The sequence below is a fragment of the Oreochromis niloticus genome, linkage group LG12 (assembly GCF_001858045.2).
Source record: "Oreochromis niloticus isolate F11D_XX linkage group LG12, O_niloticus_UMD_NMBU, whole genome shotgun sequence".
NCBI lineage: Eukaryota > Metazoa > Chordata > Actinopteri > Cichliformes > Cichlidae > Oreochromis > Oreochromis niloticus.
The window spans coordinates 2,433,042-2,456,064 of record NC_031977.2 but is presented as its reverse complement, the minus strand read 5'-3'; the positions used below and the strand labels follow the sequence as shown (position 1 = coordinate 2,456,064).

The following is a 23,023-nucleotide window of genomic DNA, read 5'->3' as shown; positions in this document are numbered from 1 at the left end:
AGGGTTGTGATGCTCGCTCCCATGTAGAGTTGGGGTTAAAAATCTTAAGTTTGAGGTCATCCAGGTGATCCAGGTCACAGCTTTTGTATCACGTTTTATTGTTTGCAAATATCGTAAATGTGTATCTTCCTCTAAAATCAGTGTTAGATGCAGGAGTGGGAGGTCTTTTTAATTAACTGTTTATTATAGAGACAAATATGAGACTTGTATTTCCTTTTGGGTTTTGGCTAGTTTGGTAAATTATGAGGGTTTTTTTTTTTATTTTGGGTTTCTTGTGCACTTCATTTGTTGTTTTTGACTGACTGTGCTGTTTGGAAAGCACATTTTCCTTTCATGGGAGTGTTACACTGGTTTCAATGAGGCTGGCCTGTAATATTTAGAAATATAAATATACAGTAATGCTGTAATCACAGTAATTGATTGATTCTCTCTCATATTTTCAGCTAAGGCTTGTTTATGTAAATGTACATATATGTCTGTGAATGTGTATATGCATGCATATATATACTGTATATATGTGAATAATCATGTGATGCTTTGCTGTGTGGCGGGCAGGATGCAGGACCCAAGCACAGGAAATTTAACTGAAAGCAGCAGCTTTATTGCTGGAAGTCACTATTACCAGTAGAAAACAAAACTAGAAACAGAAAACTCACTACAACACTAGAAAATAAACCAGGAACTGAGAATTAGAGTTACTTGGAACACCGAGGAAGAAACACAGCATTGAGGGTACGGCGTGACAACCAACAGAGAAAAACACAAAGGGCGGGGGTAACGGGGGAATGGAAAACAGGAGGGAAGCACAGCTGGGGCTAATCTCACAGAATGACACACAGGAAGCAAAACAGGATACACAGACATAGGACACAGACTATCAAAGTAAAACAGGAAACACAACACATACGCAAAGACAGACTAAGAGACACAGGCTGCACACTGAAACGTGACTGACTCGGGAACACAGGGAACACAGAGACAAGGGTGACTAAACATGAGGCGTGAGACCAGGACAGGCACAGAGAAAACATGGGGACAGAGACTGAACACAGGCCAAGAAACATACAAAGGAAGGAAGAACTAAGATCAGTAAGCACAAACCAAAGATAACCAAAACCAGGAATAACAATCATCAAAGAATATCAAACCAAGATCTGAAACACAAATACTGGTCGTACACCCAGTACTGTAAAAAATCACCCTCACTCAAACATGTTGATGTATGTGTGAGAGTATATACATTAATAATATTATACAAAGGATTATTTATCAAACATGCAATAAAGATTATATGGTAATGATGGATACACACTAATATGATTGTTTTCATGTATAATGTTTTTAAACAAAGGTTTTTATAACAAATACCTTCAAAGCATAGTGAAGATAGTACTTGGTGCACTTAACAGCCTCGTAAGCAAACTGTTTGGTTGTTCCAAGCCTGTAAACTGTTACAATTCATAGAATAATAGGTGCTTTAAAAAAATGAATGCAACAATGAACTTCTGATCACATAATCTCTGAGCTCTGAGTGATATTGTTATTCTCCCTGTAGGCGAAGCAGCTGGGGAAAATGCCAATACTTCCTCCACAGTGTCCCTCCAGCCACTCCTGATTAACTACAAAAGAGTAACAGTAAGAGTGACAGAGACAGAGAGAAAAACAAAGAGGAAATTAATATTTCTTGCATCTAAACAGATGACCCAGGACTGTGACATTGTTTCAAATTGCAGACAAAAACAATAATTAGAAGTTTCACTTTGAGCTGTGGAGCCTCACCTTCACCGAGGATGTCAATAGTGTCACCTTCACTGAACTCCAGGTCTTCTGGCCCCTGAGCATCATAATCATAAAGGGCCACCATCTGGTAGAGGATAGTACGGTTGGCCAGGGGATCTTCTTTCTGAAGTTCAGTAGCACAGTGTGAGTAAGTGAGTGAACCTGTAAACTGGCTCAGATATAATTAGAGAAGCATCTTGAAATTTGTTTAGTGTGTATTACAATTTGACACAAAAAGACAAACAGTTAAATGTAAACAGCATTTTCTTCAAAAGTGTGACAAAATTTCTGTCTTATTTTTGCATTATTGATAAATATAATATTTAAAGCTGAAATAACTAAGACATTGTTACTTGCTGTCTTTTGCAGTGTAAAGTATTTTCTACTAGTATGTGCTCAAATATGGGACTTTACAGTACTGCTTGAATTTTCTTTTACATTTCAATTAGTCATTACAGCAACATTTCGGATGTATCTGTTCTAAATTACATGTCCTGATTTATTTTGTTGGTGAGAAGGACCAGTGAATATCTGAAGCCTTTAGCTTTGATAGTTTTTGAGATATTTCTGTGCAAACACTGCCTCCACAGTTTTTGTGCACATTGAAATGTACACATGGAACAAAACATATGAAAGTTTTGTAGTACTAAAAATAAGAAAATGATATATGATGTTCTGCATAGACCTGAACCCTCTTAGCGTCAGCAAGAGGCTACAGATCTACAGATACTGACTACAGAATCCAGAATTTGTCAGCCACCTCCTGTACATGGATGACATCAAGCTGTATGCCAGGAGTGAAATGGACATCGATTCACTGATCCACACCACCAGGATCTACAGCAACTACATATGTGTTTTATTTGGAATGGAGAAGTGTAGTCAGATGGCAACGAAAACAGGGAAGGTAGTTAGAACTGAGGGCATTGTAGTACCAAAGGGCAACATTGCAGAAATCTAGGACAGCTACAAGTACCTGGGAATCCTACAGGCAAATGGGAATCATGAAGAGGCCACTAGAAAAGGAGCAACCACCATGTTCTGAGGATTCAACTGAATAGTAAGAATAAGCTCTGAGCAATCAACACCTACTCCCTGCCTGTGATCAGGTACCCTGCTGGGATAATAAGCTGGCCAAAGGAGGAGATAGAAGCCACTGACATCAAGACAAGGAAGCACCTGACCATGCATGGAGGGGAACAAAAAAGATACTACGCAGGACCCTCAATGCTGTCAGCGTTAATCTCGTTAAAATGACATTAACGCCATAACCGCATTAACGTGACAAATCTCCATTTGTGAGTTAGTGCGGATCACCCCGTGCATGGAGCTGCACAGCATCAACGCGTTACCGTGGTTAGCTCATTAACGCGTTAGCGCCATCCAGCCCCACGCACAGGGCGATCTGCATGATCTGGTGGTGTGGATCAGTGAATCGATGTCTCGTTCACTCTTGGTATACAGCTTGATGTCATCCATGACAGCTGCTCCATGCTGTAGTAGGTATTCGTAGCCAGTCTTGTTAATGATCTCACTGAGGGGGTTCAGGCCTATGCAGAACAGCAGTGGGGACAGAGCATCTCCTTGGTAGATCCCGCACTTGATGGTGACTTGTGCTATGGGCTTGAAGTTGGCCTCTAGTGTTGTACGCCACATCCCCATTGAGTTCCTGATGAAGGCTCTTAGGGTCCTGTTGATCTTGTACAGGTCTAGGCATTCCAGTATCCAGCTGTGGGGCATTGAGTCATAGGCCTTCTTGTAATCAATCCAGGCAGTGCACAGTTTGGTGGGTCAAGTCTTGCAGTCTCGGCTGACTGTTCTGTCTACCAGTAGCTCGTGTTTTGCGCCTCTGGTATTCTTGCCAATCCCTTTCTGTGCCCCACTCATGTATTGACCCATGTGCCTGTTCATCTTAGGTGCTATGATGCCTGACAGGAGCTTCGACGTGGTGCTGAGGCAGGTTATTGGTCGGTGTTTGGAGGGGACTGGTCCCCTCTGGGGGTCCTTGAGGATCAGGACTGTCCGGCCTTTGGTTAGCCATTCTGGGTGTCTCTCGTCAACTAGCAGCTGGTTCATTTGTGCTGCCAGACGCTCGTGGAGTGCAGTCAGCTTCTTTAGCCAGTAGGCGTGAACCATGTCGGAGCCTGGTGCTGTCCAAGTCTTTATATACACTGTGGTCTGGTACCATAGTGTGTTCCAGCACTGCTTTTGTGCAGACCGAGGGGAAGTAATCCAGAAAGTTGGAACATCTGTAGGAATTAGTAGCATCAGATTTCAAGGCTTGATCAACCTCCATTGTTGCAGAACAGCTTTAAATTGTGAACCCATGTTGTGTTTCCTGAAAAAGGCTTTTTGTATAATTCTGAAATGAACATTAATTTTCAGTTTTGGGTAACCTTATGCAGTTCACCACTTGACTTTGTGCCATTTAAAGCTATTGATTTGACTGAATGACTTGAATTGCAATAAATAACTGGAATAACTGGGGTGCTCGAAAATTTTTGACTGGTAGTGTATATGAATGAAGGTACTAATAGTTGTTGTCTTTCATTCATCAACTTCCATGTAGCAAGCTGTCCATATTTGGAAAGTGTGCAGTATATGCAAGCACTGGCTCTGTAGAGAGGGACACTGTAGCTAACTACTATGCCCTTCATATCTGATTCTGTTCTGCTTCTTTAAGTTATTCCACAGCAGATTATCTGTGTCAGTGTCACCCTTTCCTAGCATCCTCTTCTGTCGCACCAACCCTGTGCATGTCCTCTTTCACTACATCCATAAATCTTCCTCTTTTCCTCCTGCCTTGCAGCTCCATATTTAAATCCTTTGCCCACTATAATAACTATAATCATCCCTCCTCTTCACGTCCAAACCATTTCAGCCTTGCCTGCCTTGTTATAAACATAAACTAACACAACATTTATAATGTGTCGGGAAATTAGTGGCAGTGTTGCTGTGACACCTCCACCACCATATTGAGTTTAGATGCAAACCTGGCACCACAGGGTAGCTCTGCCGGCCTCAGCCAACTGTTGCACAGTGTGACCTGGCTCCATTTCCCCATCTAGCGGTGTCAGCACGCAGGTGCCATGGTGCTTACGTCTAATGAGAGAGAACGAGGGAGTGAAAGGAAGTAGTGGATCAGCAGGAAAAATAAATGAAAAACTGAGTCATGAGCAGGCAGAAGACAGAAAATGAAAGTTTTTTGCCCGTTCATGTTTGCCACATGGATGTAGATGTCAGATGTCTGTACACACTGTAACATTTTTACTCTGATGGAGGGTATTTGTTTGTCAGCTCAAAAAAAATTGCTGCTCACAAGAGACAAAAGTGGGTTGACAGCCGTGCAGTTACCTGAGGCGCAGATGAGATGCCGGCTGCTCCAATTTCTCTGCGACTCGTTCCTGAAGTTCACTGTATGTCGTGTCCAGAGGGACAGACAGAGCCACAGTGTAAACGTAGTGAACCTTCACCACCACAGAGTCTGCCTCTGCTCTCTGAGCTGAGCTTGCATGCTGCAAATACAAGAACACATCTAAAGATACATCAGTGGAAAACAGTTTTTTTAGATGTAATTTATTTTTCTTTTTTGTTAAGGTTTGTAAATTAAAGCTGCTTGTGTAGTGGTGTGGTTGCAGCCAACCAACTGAATAGCCCTCATTCATTCATTATATCTGTGGGAGAATCTGTAGCAGTCGTCATTTCAATCATAAGAGACATATAAGGCCCAGTATATACCCAGTGTTGGGTTTTTCCTTCCTCGGCTACTGCAGACACACGATGAGCTCCATGGAAAGGCTGGAGCTATAGGCCTACACTGCTGTAACTGGTTGTGTTACTGTGCAGACGTAATTGGCTGTTCACGGTCAGCCAACTGATGACATACTGGACATTTCTAAATGCTGTATGGGAATTAAATTGTTAGCTAAATTACTTATTTAAAATACCAGTCAGCAGTGAAGCAGTTTAAAGAAACGTGAAATAAGTTTGAAAAGAAACTCAAACAAATGAGTGATTAGTTTAGATTTGTGTTTTGTTTTAGTTCAGAGCAGGTATGACAACATATTAGGGGTGGGTTTTTATAATCGATTTATCGATTAAAATCGATTCTGGCTTGGATAACGTGAAATCGATTCATTAAAATCCTGAATCGATTTTTTTTAATATAGATATATTTTGCCCAAAATGCCAGAATCTCAGGTTAAACCTCACAAAATTTCAACAACCATCAAACAGACAGTAAATGAGAGCAGGAACACGGATTCTGCACAAAGACGTAAACACACAGCGCGGACCCGCGGATCAGAATCAGTGAGATGTCGCCTTTCTCACCTGATGGCACGGACACGGTCGGGGCTGAAAGCCGACAGCTCGCTGATTCTGATCTGTCGGCGGGTCCGCGCTTTGTGTTCACGCCCTTTTTGCGCTGATTCTAAAGCTGTTAGTTTGATCTCTCTCCAAACAATAAAAATAAAACTGACTGAACCAGCAGCAAAAGAAGATCCAAACTACGCTTCACATAAACATCGTCATGAAATCACTCTGACTTTTACTGTTTTGCTTCCACCACGATAAAATCACACTTCATGCACAGCTCTCTCTCTCTCTCTCTCTCTGTACTGTTTTCTGCATTATTCGCTTGCTTCTTACGCACAACTCTACCGTTGTTTACAGCGCTGTCGGCCGCTGTCTTTTTTTCCGTTTACATACTTCTGAAAAGGAAACCTAATTTCTGCCGTTCAATACTGAACAAATTTAAACTTTTTAAAATTATGCAAACTGTAAAACGCTTAGCCCTGTCTCTAATAAAACCGCTGTAACGTCAGAGGTAATGTTCATATGTTGATTAATGGTTTTCTTTCGTTTTTGATGTACTGCAGGATATTTTTATAAAATCCAGGCCAGGAAAACCACCTTCATGTTTTTCTGTGTTTTATCTTCAGCTACTTTGACACAAAGGCATCTGCTGTGACGCTCACACCTTTGATAAAGTCTTGCGTGTGTCAGCTTCCTTTTTATAGATACAAAAATATGTAAATGTACTGATCTGAATTATAATATTTCTGACTGTCAAAATTTCCCAGATTCAAATCGAATTGAATCGAATTGAATTTAATCGAATCGATTCTAGAAATCAGTGACGATACCCAGCCCTACAACATATCAGTGTCAGCAAACATCTGCAGCACTGCATGCATATGCTGTGTCGAGAAATCTCAACAAATTGTCTAACGACTGAAGATCATTTGATTTTCAGGAATCTTACTAGGTTTTAATGTGTTGTGGTTGTTGTTGTTTGACTTTTGGTTCAAAGACATCTCTCTGCTCACCTCAATAATTTAGCAAAAAATTCATATCAGAGCCCAAAGTGAAATCATCACAACGCTGTTTAACCAGCAGCACCAATATTCACATGTCAGGACAAGAGTCACATGAGAATATTTACTCCAAAATCAAACACCTCTGCTTTCCTCCAGTGTCACAGTTACTTAACTGGAACAAATCAACATTACGCTGTTAAGTTCAACTTTACAAAACGATTTCTTCAAATGCACGAAACTTATTGTATTTAGATCAGGGAAAAAAGTGTGTGCATTTGTGTGTCCAAGGCCAGATATATGAGGCAATCAGCTGTGAGTCCTTCTTTCAGTACAAATGCTTTCATCTTTCGAAGGAGGATTTACCTGGTCTCGTGCTTTGGCTGTGTATTTGGGAGTCTCAGAGTGGGTGGCAGTAATGTAAGATGGAGGTGGTGTGTCTGAGGTAAGATGTCCTGCAGGGAAACCACAGTAAAGAGCATATCAGCAAACACAAAAAGGATGAAAGCCCACTTGAAGCTTGAAGCAGATGCCACTAGAACCAGCAATGATTTTTTATTTTAATCATTGTTTTATCTCCAGTCTTCAGTGCAGGCTTTATCTTCCAACAATACAACTAAAAAGAACAACTCACCAAACACATACCCACATAGCAAAATTGATATGGCCCCGATCTGGCCCACACGATGTGCTTCCACATGGCCCACATACCGCAAAGAATGACGGCCCTTTGGTGGTCCAGATTTGGTTTGCCAGAGGTGGCCCACACACGGACCAGCACAAGGCCAGTTGCAGACACACTGGGGGTCCTGTGCTGGCCCAGATGTCAGCCTAATGTGTACCTTAATCAAGCCATGTAATAACAGCATGTGCCAGAACATAATAGCGCAAAAGTAACATGACGCCTTATGAATGGACTGATTCTTATATAGCGCTTTTCTAGTCTCCCATATTACTCAAAGTGCTCTATACTTATATAGTGCTGCAAAACTGTACCCCCCCCAGGATGTTTGCACTGAGTAGGAGATGCTCTGTATCTCAATGTACAACTGTATAGTGAAAATAAAGGGATTCTATTCTATACAACATGCCATATTCACCCAATCATACACTTTCTCTTAACTGAGTGCTTCCCAACTACATTCACACTCTTGACATGCAGACTGGAGGAGCCAGGGATCAAACCACTAACCTTGCGATCAGTAGGTGACTTGCTCAACCGCCTGAGCTACAGCCTCCCGGTGGTGAACATGTGTAAACTGTCACTAGGTTTTGGATAAAGTGTACACTCACAAACCTGTCAAATCTGCATTTGAAATGTTGGCTACCATTGCAACATGGCATTTGGGTCTTCTAACTAAAATAGGAGAATAGGGACATAAATAGTGCATCATTGCCAGACCTGGCCCACATCTGGTTGACATACACCCTGCCATGACACCAGTCAGTCAGAAGTGCCAGCTTGATCCCGGATCTGGGACAGACCTGTTTTCTATGAGCCTGGGCCACATAACCCAAACCACAATCGAGCCAGATGTGGCATGCCATCTATGCCAGGCCTGGCCCACATCTGGATGACATACGTCTTATCATGCCAGTAGAATCAGAATCAGAATCAGAATACTTTATTGATCCCTAGGGGAAATTATTTTTGGTTACAGTGCTCCAGTATAAACAAACAGTAACAAAGACAGACAATACACTAAGTAAGAACAGCACAATATATACATACATATATATACATAAAAGTCACTTATTAATAAATAGCTGAAAAAGGAAGAACATGTGCAAAAAGGGTGTAGCTATTGCAGTAAACAGTGTGTTAGATGGATGAGTTGTACAGGGAGATGGCCACAGGCAGGAATGATTTCCTGTGTCGTTCAGTGGTGCTTTTCAGTAATCTCAGTCTCTCACTGAACGTGCTCCTGTGACTGACCAGCATGTCATGGAGTGGGTGGGAGGTGTTATCCAACATTGTCTTTATCTTGGACAACATCTGCCTCTCCGACACCACCTTGAGGGAGTCCAGCTCCATCCCCACAACATTACTGGCCTTACGGATCAGTTTATCAAGTCTGTTGGCATCTGCGACCCTCAGCCTGCTCCCCCAGCATGCAACAGCAAAGAGGATCGCACTGGCCACAATAGTCAACCAGCAGTGCCGGCTTGATACCAGATCTGGGCCAGACCTGCTTGCTATGTGGGTATTACCAGTAAAGTAGATTTCATGGAAAACCATCCTAAGAGCTGTACAGTGTGTGAGTTAGCGTCATCCATTACATGGATGTAGGCACAGACAATCTTCCAGATGATACTATGTAGTGTCATGCATTTTTCTGCATTCATAATTTTATCAATTTTGATAAGATCCTCAACACCTCTGGCTGAGATGCATCCCCAAATCTTGTTTTACAGATTGCTGCACACACACACGTTCACCTCTCTCCTGACCTTTTTTGAAACAATTTGAACTCAAATCTGACTATTTATGATGAGGCTTCAGCGAACAGTAGATGGATTATGACACAGTTGTGTTGCAGTGGGTTTGGGGGCAGTGCCAGGAGGCTGGCAGAGGAGCTGCGACTGATTGTGTAATTGTGCACTCTCTGTTCTAACAGGCAGCTGGGCCTAGAGAGCGGAGCAGAGCTGTAGACTGCAAAGTTGCAGAATACCGAAAGTGTGATTTAGTGTGTTTGTGTTATAAATGGACACTCTTCCTGCAACACTGCCTGTGTGTGCCTCGGGTCCTTGTGACATGGATCAGGTCCTGGATCAGGTCCTGGATCAGGTCCTGGATCAGGTCCTTATGTCTTGAGGACATGACTCTCAGATAGTATTCATCTGCTGTCGATAGTTTTTTAGGCCTGACACTTTTTTTGTTATTCATTTTTCCAGTTTCCTCATTTTTTACTAGCACACTGCAAATCAGACTGAGATGTGTTACATTTTTAGCTAATAGCCTTTGGGGAATAACCTGGTTAGTGCAAAAATACATTTTTTGAAATTGCTCAGGTACAAGGATTGGACTGAAAGTAAGTAAAAAAGAAAAACTATGAAGGAGCTTCAGAAGTCATGGAAGACTATTGCTCAAGACCATTTACAGCAAAATATTTAAAAGAAAATGAGGGGTGACTTTTGGTGAACATGAATCATGGACAGTAAAAATGGACATGGAGTCTGAAAAGTGAAGCCCAAACAGAAGTGGCCCTGTGGGAAAATGAATTGCCCACACCTGGTTACTTATGTGTGGAGTAACACCTCAGTTAGTCACATCAGATCATTACTGATTTCATGAAATAAAAGAAGTTCATTTTATAAATTTTGCTCATTTAAAGTGTCAGAAAGGATTTTCTTTTTCAGAATATGCTCACTGGCTAATGACTTATGTTTGTCAAGTCACTGGTTAGTGAGTATGTAGTTAACAGTGAAATGACCCCTCGCCATCACATCTATTTTCAGAACAAGTTGGCAATGGCAAAAGCAACTAGCATTGTTTGTATTTAGCATTGTTTGCCTTATTTTGTTTCCCTGATTAGTTCCAGCTGTGGTACATGGTGTCTCCCCCTCCCTAATTATTTGATGTGTTTACATCCTTTGTTACCCTTAATCTCTTTTTCTTTTTGACATCATACTGTGTTCTTTAATCTGTAGTGTACTTAGGATACTGTTGCCATTCCTCTTTCTTACTGTTCCACGATTCCTCTACTTCTGTTCCCCCGATCCTGTTCCTTCAGGTGTTTCCCAAGCATTTCCAAAGTTTCTCATGGAGTTTGGCATTTTTACTGCTTCCTGTTCAGTTGATATTATGCCTCCAATAAAGGGCCATTCTCGTTTTATCCCTGCCTGCTCTGAGCCTGCATTTTAGGTCCTCTTTCACCAGTAACGCTGACACAAATATGGCTACTGTGTTTTACAAAGCTTTTCTTTTCGTTACTAATTCAGTCTGTGAAGAGGATGCACCTTCCTACTTCACCTGTGGTGCAACTCCAAGTATCCAAACATTAGTACTAGCACAAAACAGCTATACCAATTTATGTTGCCATGTCAACAGACATTTTAATATTTTATCCTTGTTCATCAGAGCGTGAAACAAACTGGCGGCTGTTATCGTTCATATACAACAATTTGGCAGAAGATTGACTTTAAAGAAAATCACATGGTAGTGTGTAGTAGTGTGATTGCAACCATAGTTACAAGTTTTATCATAAACATTTTGTATTTTTATATTTTATGAAAAGAAAATCTTACAGGAAGATTAAAATCACGGAGACCATCTGGCAAACATGAAGCCAAGACACGAGACCAAACACAGAGAAAACATTGCTGTAACCTTGGAACAATTGCTTCTAACAGAGAATTGCTTTGAAGGAGCAAATGAAATGAAAAAAGGTGAAAAGGTTTAAGATAAAGCAGAGTACGAGTGTGATTGATCTTTACCCTGAGGAGGAGCTGCAGGACTATGCTGAGACTGTGGGCGAGTGGGTGGCTTGAGTCCTGGTGGGAGGGGGATCCCACTGGGAATTCTCTGTGGAAGGAAGCAGAACAGGAGGATGAGTAACGAAGAATTTTCTTTCCACAATGAAAACAGGTTTGTCACTGAGCAGAAGCTTGTAGTTTTTGTTGAAATTGATCCATTAATCGCATAAAATCTTGTCACTGTGTTTTCCCAGACACAACAGTTGTGTCGTCTCATCTCGGTGGGTGAAGCAGAGAAGAACTTAGCAAGAATGTCATTGTGATCAATCTGTAAAGTGCCTCCATTAAATCTCTGAAATGGGCGGCATGAACATAAATACTGTGTGTTGGCTTAAGTGTTATTCAAAGAGAAGTATATTACAGTATCCTTTTTGCCTTTGGACGTCTTGACATCTGCTGGTTCAAGAAGGGATGCTGGCAGGAGTCCTCTCTGCAAATAAAGGACTAAAAATTAGATTTGCAGCTATAAAAAATAAAGCTTGTATACAGAAATTCTCAGTATTGTGACTGCAGAATCATTTGGTAAAAGGACTAGATGTTACAGTCCCTGACAAAGGGACTGCAGAAGAATACATTCTCAAGAACCTGAGCAGGAATGAATACATATTAAGCTTTATATAAAATATAAATCTGCAAAAGACTCAACCTTTTGTATCATGCAAATAGACAAAGAGCTATTCAAATCTTGTACTAACTCTTGGATCATCTGATCATAACTGAAAAGGTCTAAGTACAGCTGGGGACACTGAAATGCCTGAAATATGACATGATCAAGTCTGTACTGTTCTTCTCTAAATTTCACAATACAGTAGATCTTCACAGTACTGTCGTTGAGCCCTGTCGTCATGGTGGTGGGTGTGTGACCCAGTGTTTTTTGATTTAGTGTTAATCATGGTTCACTTTCCTTGCTCCTCCTAGTTTAATCATTTACATTTCTAGTTCTCCAGTCTTTAGCTGCTTGTTCCACATTTATCTCCTGTGTCCGTTCTCTGTGTTTCCTTTCTGTTCCCACGTCTGTTTCTTTCCCAGTGTCAAGTCTGTCTCAGTGTGTCTCCTAGTTCCTGTTTTATTTTGACAGTCCCGCGTTCTGCGTTTAGTGTATTCAGTTTTGCTTCCTCCCTGTCTCGTTATGTTCCAGCCATCTTTCCCTCCTGTTTCTCATCCCCTCGTTATCCTCTGTGAATCCAGTCCTCTGTCTTCCTCGTTCCTGTGTGGTTCTCTGTGGACTTCCCCACACAGTTTCTCAGTTCACCGTTCCTACGTTCCAGTTTAGGTTTTGTTTTTTGTTTGTAGTGTTTAAATTTTTCAAAGCAATAAAGCTGCCTCTTTTTGTCCATCCGTCCTACTCCTGCCTGCCTCACAGCCGACGGGACACCTACTTGACCTAAGACCAGACCTGACAGGAACTATTCTGGTCTGGATTCCTGCTGTATTGTTTCAGATGGGGCGAGGCTGATCCCCTTTCCAACAGTTCCAAGATTTATTTTTTTAAATAATACAGTATGCATGTTATTAGTGTTTGGTAAGATGCAGTTTTGTTTTGACAGCTTGAATTAACGTTCTTGTGCAGCTCTCTCTCTCCCCCAGCTCGATCTAGCTGAGCCTAGTTGTGCTGGAAGTTTCTTCCTATTAAAATTTTGTTTTTTTCCTTCCTGCTGTCATTAAGTGCTGAGTTATAGAGGCTCAGCCTGAGGCAACTGCTGTTGTGAATTGGTGCTGTATAAATACATTTGAATGGAACTAAATTGCACTGAATTGAATTGAGTAGTCAAATGGACTTTTCACCTATAAACTGCTGAGAGTAATCCGATACTTTTTCTTCTGATTCTTTTAAGACGTAACAAAAACCTATTGGGCAAAAAACTGTAAAAGTCTGAAAAAACACTGTGCCTAACTAGCTGTTTATTCTCAGTAACATTAAATGCCTACTGTGAGGAATCTTGGAGTCACAAGATAGAGCGCATATACAGGAAGGAAAATGTTGCCTTCTAGTACAACAGGTGCTCAAAAAGGAGGAGTGGGAAGAAGAAACTGTGGAAGCAGATTTCTTTTCTGTTGTATTAATCACATATTTAATCATTTCACATTATTAACAGTAATGTCACTTTCTCACTTAGTTGTATTCACTACAGAGGGGCCTTATGCTCTACACACACAGTGAGGCCATTGTAATGGGAGACGTTAAACAGATAGTGAGACTCGTTCTGCTTATCAGAGATATAAATCCTTAGGTGACAGCTAAGCAGAAAACAAGGTCATAATTCTCTCTGTGAGGGAGGAGGTAAAGCCCCCCATGAGAGGGGCCAACATGTACGTTTGTGGAATGTTCTTTGTCTGTGTCTCTGTATATAAGGACGGTGGCCACAATTCAGAGATGATGTTAGTGTTTCACTGGGATGCTCTCTCCACATTGCAATGTGTTTACTAAACCCACTTCAAATCAAGCTCACTGAGTGTGTTGCAGGTTATTGTTAAATTTTCCATAACATAACACTTATGTACTCCCATCCCCTTCACATATTCATAGCTCAGTCATGTAGTTATAAGTTTTAAAGGGTGATAACTTATCACGTTGGACAGGTCTATGTTGAAAACACCTTTTGGGGCTGAATGCTGCCCTCATCCCTGTACTGCATGAAAAACCATAGTTTTCACCATGTGCACTTTAAAATCCTCATCCCCCTCATACTGTAGCCTCGATCTCTCTGGTTAAAATGATTTTGAATATCCACTGGTAATAGATTACTTCTAGCTGTAAACATTATCTGTCCTGTACTGTAATTAATCAACTCACAAAGATTTTAATCATTTTGACTGTAAAAATAAGACTTTTGTATGATGAAGATAGTATTATATGAACTGCCCTTTTTGTGATATGAAAAGACTATTATCTGTATTTTTATAGTTATTTCCCCCACACTGCTGCACAAGAAGGTCAACACGGAAGAATTAGAGAACAATACAGTCTGAAGATACAATTATAATCTAGAACCTGTTTCATTTTGTTCATGACTCACACGCTTTTGGACACTTTGTTTTGCACGTGTCTGATTTTATTGTATCAATCCTGAGAATTTAGTCTCCTTTACTATTTCAGTTTTTTCATTTTCTACCTGCATCTGTGTCGTTCACCTTATAGTTACCAAATATCATTGCTTTTGTTCTACTAAGATTTAGTCATCATTTATTACTATCCATCCACTATTTTAACCGTCTTAATTCATTATTTACATTAATAAGTTCCTCATAATTATTCAGAGAAAAAAAATTAGTATCAGCAATAATATTAAGTTTGATAAACCTTGAACGTGTCATTTCCTTTCTGCCATTAAACCATAGTTTATGTAGTATTGAGTGATTAAAATGCTTTCTTAGAATCAATAAATATTCTGACTGCAGATCGTTTCAGGTCCAGTGCATCTGTGGTTGTTTCCATTGCTTCAGTTATTGCAACTGAAGCTGAACTCTGCTGTGAAGCCAAACTGACTGTGGTTATTTTAATCATATTTATGTTTTGGGGGGGGGTTTTCAGATTTTTTGAAAATTGGGAGAGGAGTGATGCTTGATGCTTGATGTAGTCTGAAACTTCACAATTTTCATTTCTTTTGGATATGAACCAGTTCAAAGAGTTGTTGCAAAAATATGCTAAGAGCTTTGAAATACCATCTACTACTTTTATCAATACCATTACAATCAGCACATAATTAATTTTTACACATATTAACAAAGGTTTTGACTTCAAACTCATCCAGAGAGAAACTGAAAACGGATTATTTTGAATTAAAGTTTCACTTTATTGTCTCTTCCATGTTCTGGAATCTTTGCTGCTAAAATAAAAGTGATTAAATCCATTTACTATAATATTTACATTGTAATTGTCACCACTGTTTTCAGTACTCTGGATATATTATTTCATTGTTCCAGATTCCGGGTCTCTCCTCACCTGTCCATCATATATGACAGTTGCCATCCCATCTCGGTTCTCCTCTCCAAATAAAAACACCATAGCACCTCCGGGCACCGTCAGCTGTCCTGGTCCTCGTGCCATGTAAGGGACACGCACTTGCATGTATCGAGAATCCCTAACAGGTAACAGACAAAATAAGCTGTACATCTACAAGCACTGCTTTACTGTAGCCTTGTAGTAGCATTACCCACACACATATTCTGTGTCATCACATAACAAACTTACTGAGCTCCATCCACATTAGGCTCGTAGAAGCCAGGTTTCTGTGCAGAGGACAATGACAGTTAGCATCTGCAGCAGCTCACAGCAGCGTCACACATACACTGTGGTCGGGCTCACCTGCTGCCTCAAAGGCTCAAAGCCTCCAAAATCATCATTGGGTATCATAGAGGAAATCACCTGCAAAGGGAGAGCATTACACGTGAATAAATATATAAAGTGCAGTTTAAATGATGTGTTTTAGTCATATTTCAACTGTCATACATTTAGTCAGGTCCTACGTTTATATTTATTTTAGTGACCTACACTTATTGGTTTGTTTGGGTTAAAATGACATGACACATGTGCCGGGATTAATTTAAGCTTATTTTTAAGGGCACATCTTAAGAATTTCAATAATCAAATTGTCACAGTTCAGTATTTTGTGTTTGTGGACTTGGATCGTGTTTTCTTACAGTCATTTATTTTGTTTAGTTTTCTTTCTGATTATGTTGGATGTTGCTCTCGATGCTGTCCTGGAGTTGGTGACTCAGTGTTGTTGTTTTGATTAATATTATCTTATGTTTCAGTTGGATTCTTGTTATGTTTCTGGTGAGTTTTTGGTTCTTAGGTTTTGATGCTTCCTCTGTTCTCTGTGCTCCTTGTTTTATTTTGACATTCCCTGTTCAGCGTTCAGTCTCTGTCCTCGTGTTGTCTCCGTGCCTGCCTGAGTCCCCCGTCTCCTGCCTAGTCATCCCTGTCTGTATGTTCCTTCTGTATCGTGTCAGTTTGTGTCTCTGAGTCTGTGTCTGTAAGTTCAGCCGATCTGTTTCCTGTTTTACTTTGAAGGTCCGTCTCTTATGATTTATTTTGTGTGCATTGTGTTCTGTTTTGCTTCCTCTGTCCTCTTAGTGTGTGATTGATTTGAGCTGCGTTTCCACCTGTTGCCCATCCTCTCGTTATCCTGTGTGTATTTAAGTCCCGAGTCTCCCTCTGAAGCGTTCCTAAACACTGAAGCTTGTAATGAAACAGGGCTCATTACATGAAGCTTGTCAGCACAGTCCACTGTGGTGACATCTGTTAGGCCAAAATATGAAGAGCAGCATCTACATATTAAAATGAACTGCTTCATTATTATTGGCCACTCTATAGAGCTGAGTTGCTGGCTATCAGCGTGCTGTTGTAGTGCTTTGAAAAAATACAGTTTTATCTGTTAGTTTAATGAAATACTTGTTTAAACATGTGCCAGGCTGTGTTCTCTCTTTACTTGTGACTTCTTTTTTTTGTCAATACATAAAAAGTATAATATATACAACAGTCTCATGGTTATATAATTAACCAGTGGCTAGATTATAACTAAAACAGACCACTGCCCTCTGCTCCCTGTTTTCTGTGTATTTCCTTGTTTCCTTTGTAACTTCTTAGTTGTTCGTTCCTGAGTTTTTTTGATGTTTGCAAATAAATAAACTCACCTCTTTTTTCTCTCTTGTTTAAACGCCACTTTGCATTTGAGCTGTCTGCCATAAAGGCCCCTCCCATACTCCCCAGCTAATACTGCCTGTTAAGTGTTTAGTGAATTTGCATTTAATTAATCTTAATAATCTCTCTTCAACATTGTGTCTTTGGTGCTGTGTCCCTACCCACCCAGAACACCAGCCTCCTTACTGCGGTTACTTCCTGTTAAAAGGGAGTTTTTCCTTCCCACTGTCACTAAGTGCTTTTCATAGAGAGTCGTCTGATTGTTGGGGTTTTCTCTACATTATTGTAGGTTAACAAATAACAAAGCACCTTGTAGCCACTGTTGTTGTGATTTGGCGCTGTATAGATAAAATTGAACTGAACTGTTAATTGGTGATTCTAAATGTGTCAGCCCTGTAACCAGCTGGCCCTGTGGCCAGGGTGTGCCCTGCCCTCTCACTGTGTGACGGCAGGGATAACAGGGTAAGAAGAAGAAAACGAGTGGATGGATAAACACTTGTACCACAGGCGCTCTCTACATACCGTTGCCTTTCCCAAGAAGTCTCTTTGCTGCAGCTGCTCCACATCCTGCTTCCTGGGACGAAACACCACACCCTCAGGTACCAGGAGAGGATCCAGGGCCTGCTTACTCTGTTTTTAAAGTTATAGTAAAGAGTCTTATGATCAAGGAACTGACCTCTCAGCCATTGTTCATTCATTGGTGCTGATTTCAGTCAATGTGCAAATGTCCTGTTTATAAGGTTGGAAACCTGCAGTCAGCTGATGATGATAAAACGTTTCTCCCACTGAAAACTCTACGTCCAGATGAACAGAATCAACTTTTGGGATTTACTTAGCGACAGTAAAGAGTCTCACTGTAATATTATTTAAGCATAATAAAATCACCATTTGTACTTAAGCACCTATATTTCATTTTTTAAGTCTAGGCTTTATAAGTCATTGTAAGTCTAAACAATATTTGCTTGGTGAAATATTTGTTCAGTCTTTTCCTTTGTGAAAATCTATAAAGCATATGTTGACCTAAAACTAGCACAGAGAGAGCCTACGGTGGTAAAGGTCCTTTGTTCAGGTGCTGTTAAAGCAACAGGTGACTCCATTGGTGCTTTCTGCAGTCATTTGCATGTAAAATTCTCACTGCTGGTCCATTTGATTGGATAATAATAAATACCATGGTAACCATAAAACCTGAGGCCCATGGAAGGCTTTGTGACATATTCAGTTTTCCAACCAGGTATTTTGTTTTCAGCTAAACCAGGATACAAATACAGGCCAGGCCATACCAAGAATTCTTTATCCTTAAACTTAAAAACAGCTAAAAACACTAAAAACAAATGAACTCACCCTGATGCTCTCCAAAGCTGCCTCCATGCTCCCCCCTCGTCCTGGTCCTTTCTCCTGGGAGGCTGACAGCAGGACATCCCTGGCCTGCTCCCACTGGCCCATCCGACAATACACAGCTGCTGCATTGTATAACACCTTCGGGACATATCACAGTTACCCATTTTAGTGTATTCAAACAATTTCTTGTGAGTGACAGGTTGTTTCTTCAAAATAGATTTGGCATTTTAAATGAAATGAAACTGCTTTATTTTAGATATTCACTGAGCCTGGGTAACTTTTTGCCCTGAGTAGCAACTGAGCTGGTAAACCTGAATATGTATGATTTCTGTGGACGATTCTCTGGACAACCACCACAGCTGTTATGTAGTTTACATTATGCTGACTGTATCTGATGATGAAATGTTAAAACTCACAGTGGCACACACAGTTCCATTGTCTGTGGGAACCAGTAACAAAACCATCACATGTGTGTTCTTCCATTAGTGAGGCTTTGGTAGCTCACAGGTGTGTGGGTGACATTTGAACTACACAAAGGTGGTGATGAGACACCACAGGGCTGAATTTCCTTTTTATTCCATTTTAATGTGCACTGAACTGAATCCTTGAGGATGGTGTGTCCTTGTGTCGAGGTGTGTGTAGGTGAGGCTGAATGTCCGACCTGCCAGCTGTACAGTTTAAATCTCAGTCCCAGCTGTTTGTAGTCAATCACTACGTTCTCTCTCATATGCTTCTGTGCCCAGATATAGTCGGAGAGAGCCTCTTCCAACCTGGAGAGAGAGAAAGAAAAGGGCAGTATATTTAAAAACCTGAATAACGCATATATAAATAATCTAACCACATAAATACCACACCAGCACCAAACTTTTTAGTCATAGTTTGTCATGTTTTAGTAATACACGAACATCTTTAGTAGTTTCAGGTTTTCATATTACATCAGTGTGGCGAGGCGTGGTCTGCGGCGCCGCTGTAGGGGAGTCGGACGCACCTGGGCGGCATCCTCAGTCACGCCTCGCCGGCTTTAAAGTGTGAACTGGGTCCGGCTGTGGTGTTGTTGTTGTCAGTGTGTGTAGCTGCGACCTGCAAAGCTGCAGTCGTTTGTGTGTAGCAGCAACCAGGAGAACAAAAGTACGCTGAAGAGCACGAGCACCTGGTCGGGTCTGCCGTGGTTTGTTACAGTCTCTTTATTTGGTTTATTTAAACAGTTTTTCTTCTTCATTGTCTGTGTGGAACATAAGATGTAATGTTGATGATGATGCGAGGTGCTGCACATTCACGCAGCGTGATTCATTAGTGAAGAATGATGTAAATGGTTTTAAATGTCTACGTTTTTAGTTTTTCACATTTTCCAATAAGCTGTTTTCAAATTTAACGTAATGTCTGACTGTTTCTTAGTTTTAGATGAGTCGGTCAGTCTAATGTTTTTTCCTTGGTTGGTCGACTGAGAAATGAGTTGCCAGGAACTAATCCCAGCCCACCTCCCACACCTGTGAGGATCTCTGGTGTATAAGTACAAAGGAAAATTTCACAATATTGTTATTGTCTGTTCCAGCTTTCTACCACAATGGTCCACAGGGCCTCTCCCATACTCCTCATCTAATACACTCTTTAATGTATTTAGTGAATTAACATATGTATACTGCATATGATGGATGTCCTGTTCTCTGCCTCTTTGTTCACATTTATTGGGCAAAATCTTAAATTGTCATGAAGTCGAGCGTTAGCGACTATTACCAGATTTTATGTTTATCTTTCATTTAAATCTTATTAATAATCCATCATATTAAAAAACTAAATATTGTTTGTCTCTTTGTAGCACTCAGATGGACACACTTGTTCAGGATGTACCCTCTTTCTAGGATCCAGTCCTGTTTGGACATTAGCTGAATAATCTGGAATTATTACTGGGTGAGTGTTCCTGAAAACGTAGCCTTCTGTCAGTCTGACTCACTCCATATATAAATCATCACATCTTGTTTTTGTTGACACTTTACACACCGTCCAAACTTTTTTGAGAAATGGTAACATGTACACAGACTACGAGTTAGTTAGAAATGGTCCTTCTTACCTGCCCATCTCCATCATCACTGCTCCTCGCTGGAAGAAGGCGACAGCAAGGCGTTCATCCTTAGCAATGGTTAAGTCTAAAGCCTGGATACCACAGAGGGGAAAGACAACATCAAAGCCTTACTGTACATGTGTATATACTCAGGAGTGATATGGTAAATGATAATGCATGTACAGCTTTTTATTGACCTTCTTTGTATGTTTTTGCTTCACGTTCACTCCTTCTCTTTATCTCTCTCTCTCTCTCTCTCTCAAACACACACACACACACACACACACACGCACACACACACCAACGATCCACATATGACGCCCACTTTGTTTATTTAGAGTGCAACCTGGAAAGTCCAGGACGTTTACTGATTTGACAGCGTTTGTGAAATAACCAGTAATCCCTGACAGCCATTAGTTATAGATTATAGACTTTTCAGTTTCAATCATTTGGAATGACTCACCTTTAGGGCCAAATCCAGCTGCCCCAGAGCCAGGTAACATGAGGCAGTATTAAACAGCGTGCGAGAAGTGGGGTCACTGATCTCATTGAGTTTGGCCAGAGCTGTTGGCCAGTCCTTGGCATCCACAGCCTCTACCGAATTTTGCCACAGTTGCAGTAACTCAGTGTAAAGCATTCTGTAAGCCAGGAGTGGAAATACAAGACAGAGAGAGACCCTCTGATATCAATCTACAACAGGTGACATTTGCTTTTTTTTTTTCACATTTCCGCATTTACTCTCAAAGCAGATGATTTTATCACAGTTATTTAATGTGGTTAAAAAGTAATTCATGCATAGAAAAATAATTTCAACATATTCTAATTAAAAGGATCCAATACAAACAAAACAGGAAACCCTTAAAATCTGATAATAAATGTCATTTTTAGAATCTTGTTGTGCAAACACAATAGACTTCTATTTATTTTTATGTCTCATATTGGTGCATTACATTAAAAATAGGTATAGATAGATAGGGATACATGTAGCATTACAGATATAGATAGAGATAGAGATCTAGAGATATATAGATAGATATAGATGTGTGTGTGTGTGTGTGTGTGTGTGTGTGTGTGTGTCTCCTTAATCCTATCATGGTGTTGTTTGAGGCTCTCGGCTTTCTAGCTACTGTTTTCAGTACTGATGCTTTCTGTTAGCCAGATGATTTAAAAGCAACCTTTTTAAATATTTGTGGGGTTTTTGGCCTTCCTGACACTAAATGTTGGTTGCTCTAAAATATGTTACACTTCAGTGACAGCAAGTCTGAAGATTTTGTCATTATTCCCACATTTTAGGAATATCAATGACAATAATAATCATTTGTGTTAAGAACAATAACTTCTGTCAGGCTGAAGAGAAACTGGTGTGAATGTGAGCACAGATGGTTGTCTGTGTGTCCGTGTTAGTTCAGTAACAGACTGGTGACAGGTGCTCTGCCTCTCGCCCTATGACTGCTGGGGTGAAATGTAAAAGGATCAATGAAAGGATGTTTAAGGCAGGAAAGAATGAGGGGTAGTTTGATGGAGCAGAGTAAGGTGATGTAGAAGAGGAAGACAATTAGACAGATATCAGAGAAATACAGTGATCTGGTTAAATAAATATATTGAATGCAATAAAAAGACAGAAAAGATGCAGCTAGAGAGAAAGTTCACTGATCTGTAACATTCAGGACAATTTTCCTGGAATACTTCCTTGTACCATATCCAGCTGTTTGCCCACACTGCTTACTTCACTTCACACTAGCTTAAACGTTTCTCTCTGAAATATCGCTCCACACTCAGACTGCTGCTTACCTTTCGTTCCTGAATGAGCGGCTGCTTTGAGTTCTGTCAGTGTTTGTCTCTCGTCCTCTGAACCTGTCTGTGCTCACAGGGAAGTGTGAGTAAGACATACCGGTCTCCTCAGAAGTCTCCACCCATCTGCAACAAAGAGGTTCTCTATTCACATTCCTTAGATAAAACCCACAGTGGCACAATGACTGTGGAATTCACCTGTTAATGCTGCACGTACCGTAAGAGCGGCGGTTTCAAAATACATGAATTGCCCATGATTTAAGCATACCTGTTTGACATTATGACCTGATTCTAATGATATATCATTTATAAAGAGCTTACAGATTCTAAGTCTGAGTCAGTGGATTTATGTTTTTTTATTTATACAGCTAGTCCCAGTGAGACTAAAAGTCTGATCTTTAAAATAAACAATGAAATACCTCACATTGTCCAGTGTTTGTACAGTCATATCATATTGCACACCTATAAGTATGCTGTAGCTTGCATTATATCTCCAAGCAGTTCTGAGCTGAATCTATTCACACTGACCTTTGACCTACCTTTACCTGAAATATTTTACAGAAGGAAACGAGGAGACAAAGTCATCTGTTTTCCAGAAATCACAGCTCTGCACAACAG

The 23,023-nt window shown here is 40.5% G+C and overlaps 1 protein-coding gene across 2 annotated transcripts; it reads right to left on the bottom strand.

The window, feature by feature from the left end:
• Positions 1–579: 579 nt before the first annotated feature.
• On the bottom strand, positions 580–23,021 carry noxa1 (NADPH oxidase activator 1). Of its 2 annotated transcripts, none has more exons than XM_019366138.2 (17): positions 22,945–23,021; positions 22,406–22,531; positions 21,078–21,252; positions 20,624–20,706; positions 19,217–19,325; positions 18,559–18,693; positions 17,740–17,847; positions 15,880–15,939; positions 15,766–15,803; positions 15,517–15,655; positions 11,935–12,003; positions 11,535–11,622; positions 7,464–7,552; positions 5,134–5,294; positions 4,773–4,881; positions 1,780–1,903; positions 580–1,619 (listed from the first exon to the last, which is right to left on the bottom strand). In XM_019366138.2, the coding sequence occupies exons 2-17, from the start codon at positions 22,501–22,503 to the stop codon at positions 1,510–1,512; spliced, it is 1,695 nt and encodes a 564-aa protein (XP_019221683.1). In that variant the 5' UTR covers positions 22,504–22,531; positions 22,945–23,021; the 3' UTR covers positions 580–1,509. The 2 variants fall into 2 exon arrangements, with proteins under 2 accessions (XP_019221683.1, XP_019221684.1); XM_019366139.2 differs by having other exon boundaries at positions 22,951–23,007.
• Between the last annotated feature and the right edge of the window lie 2 nt (positions 23,022–23,023).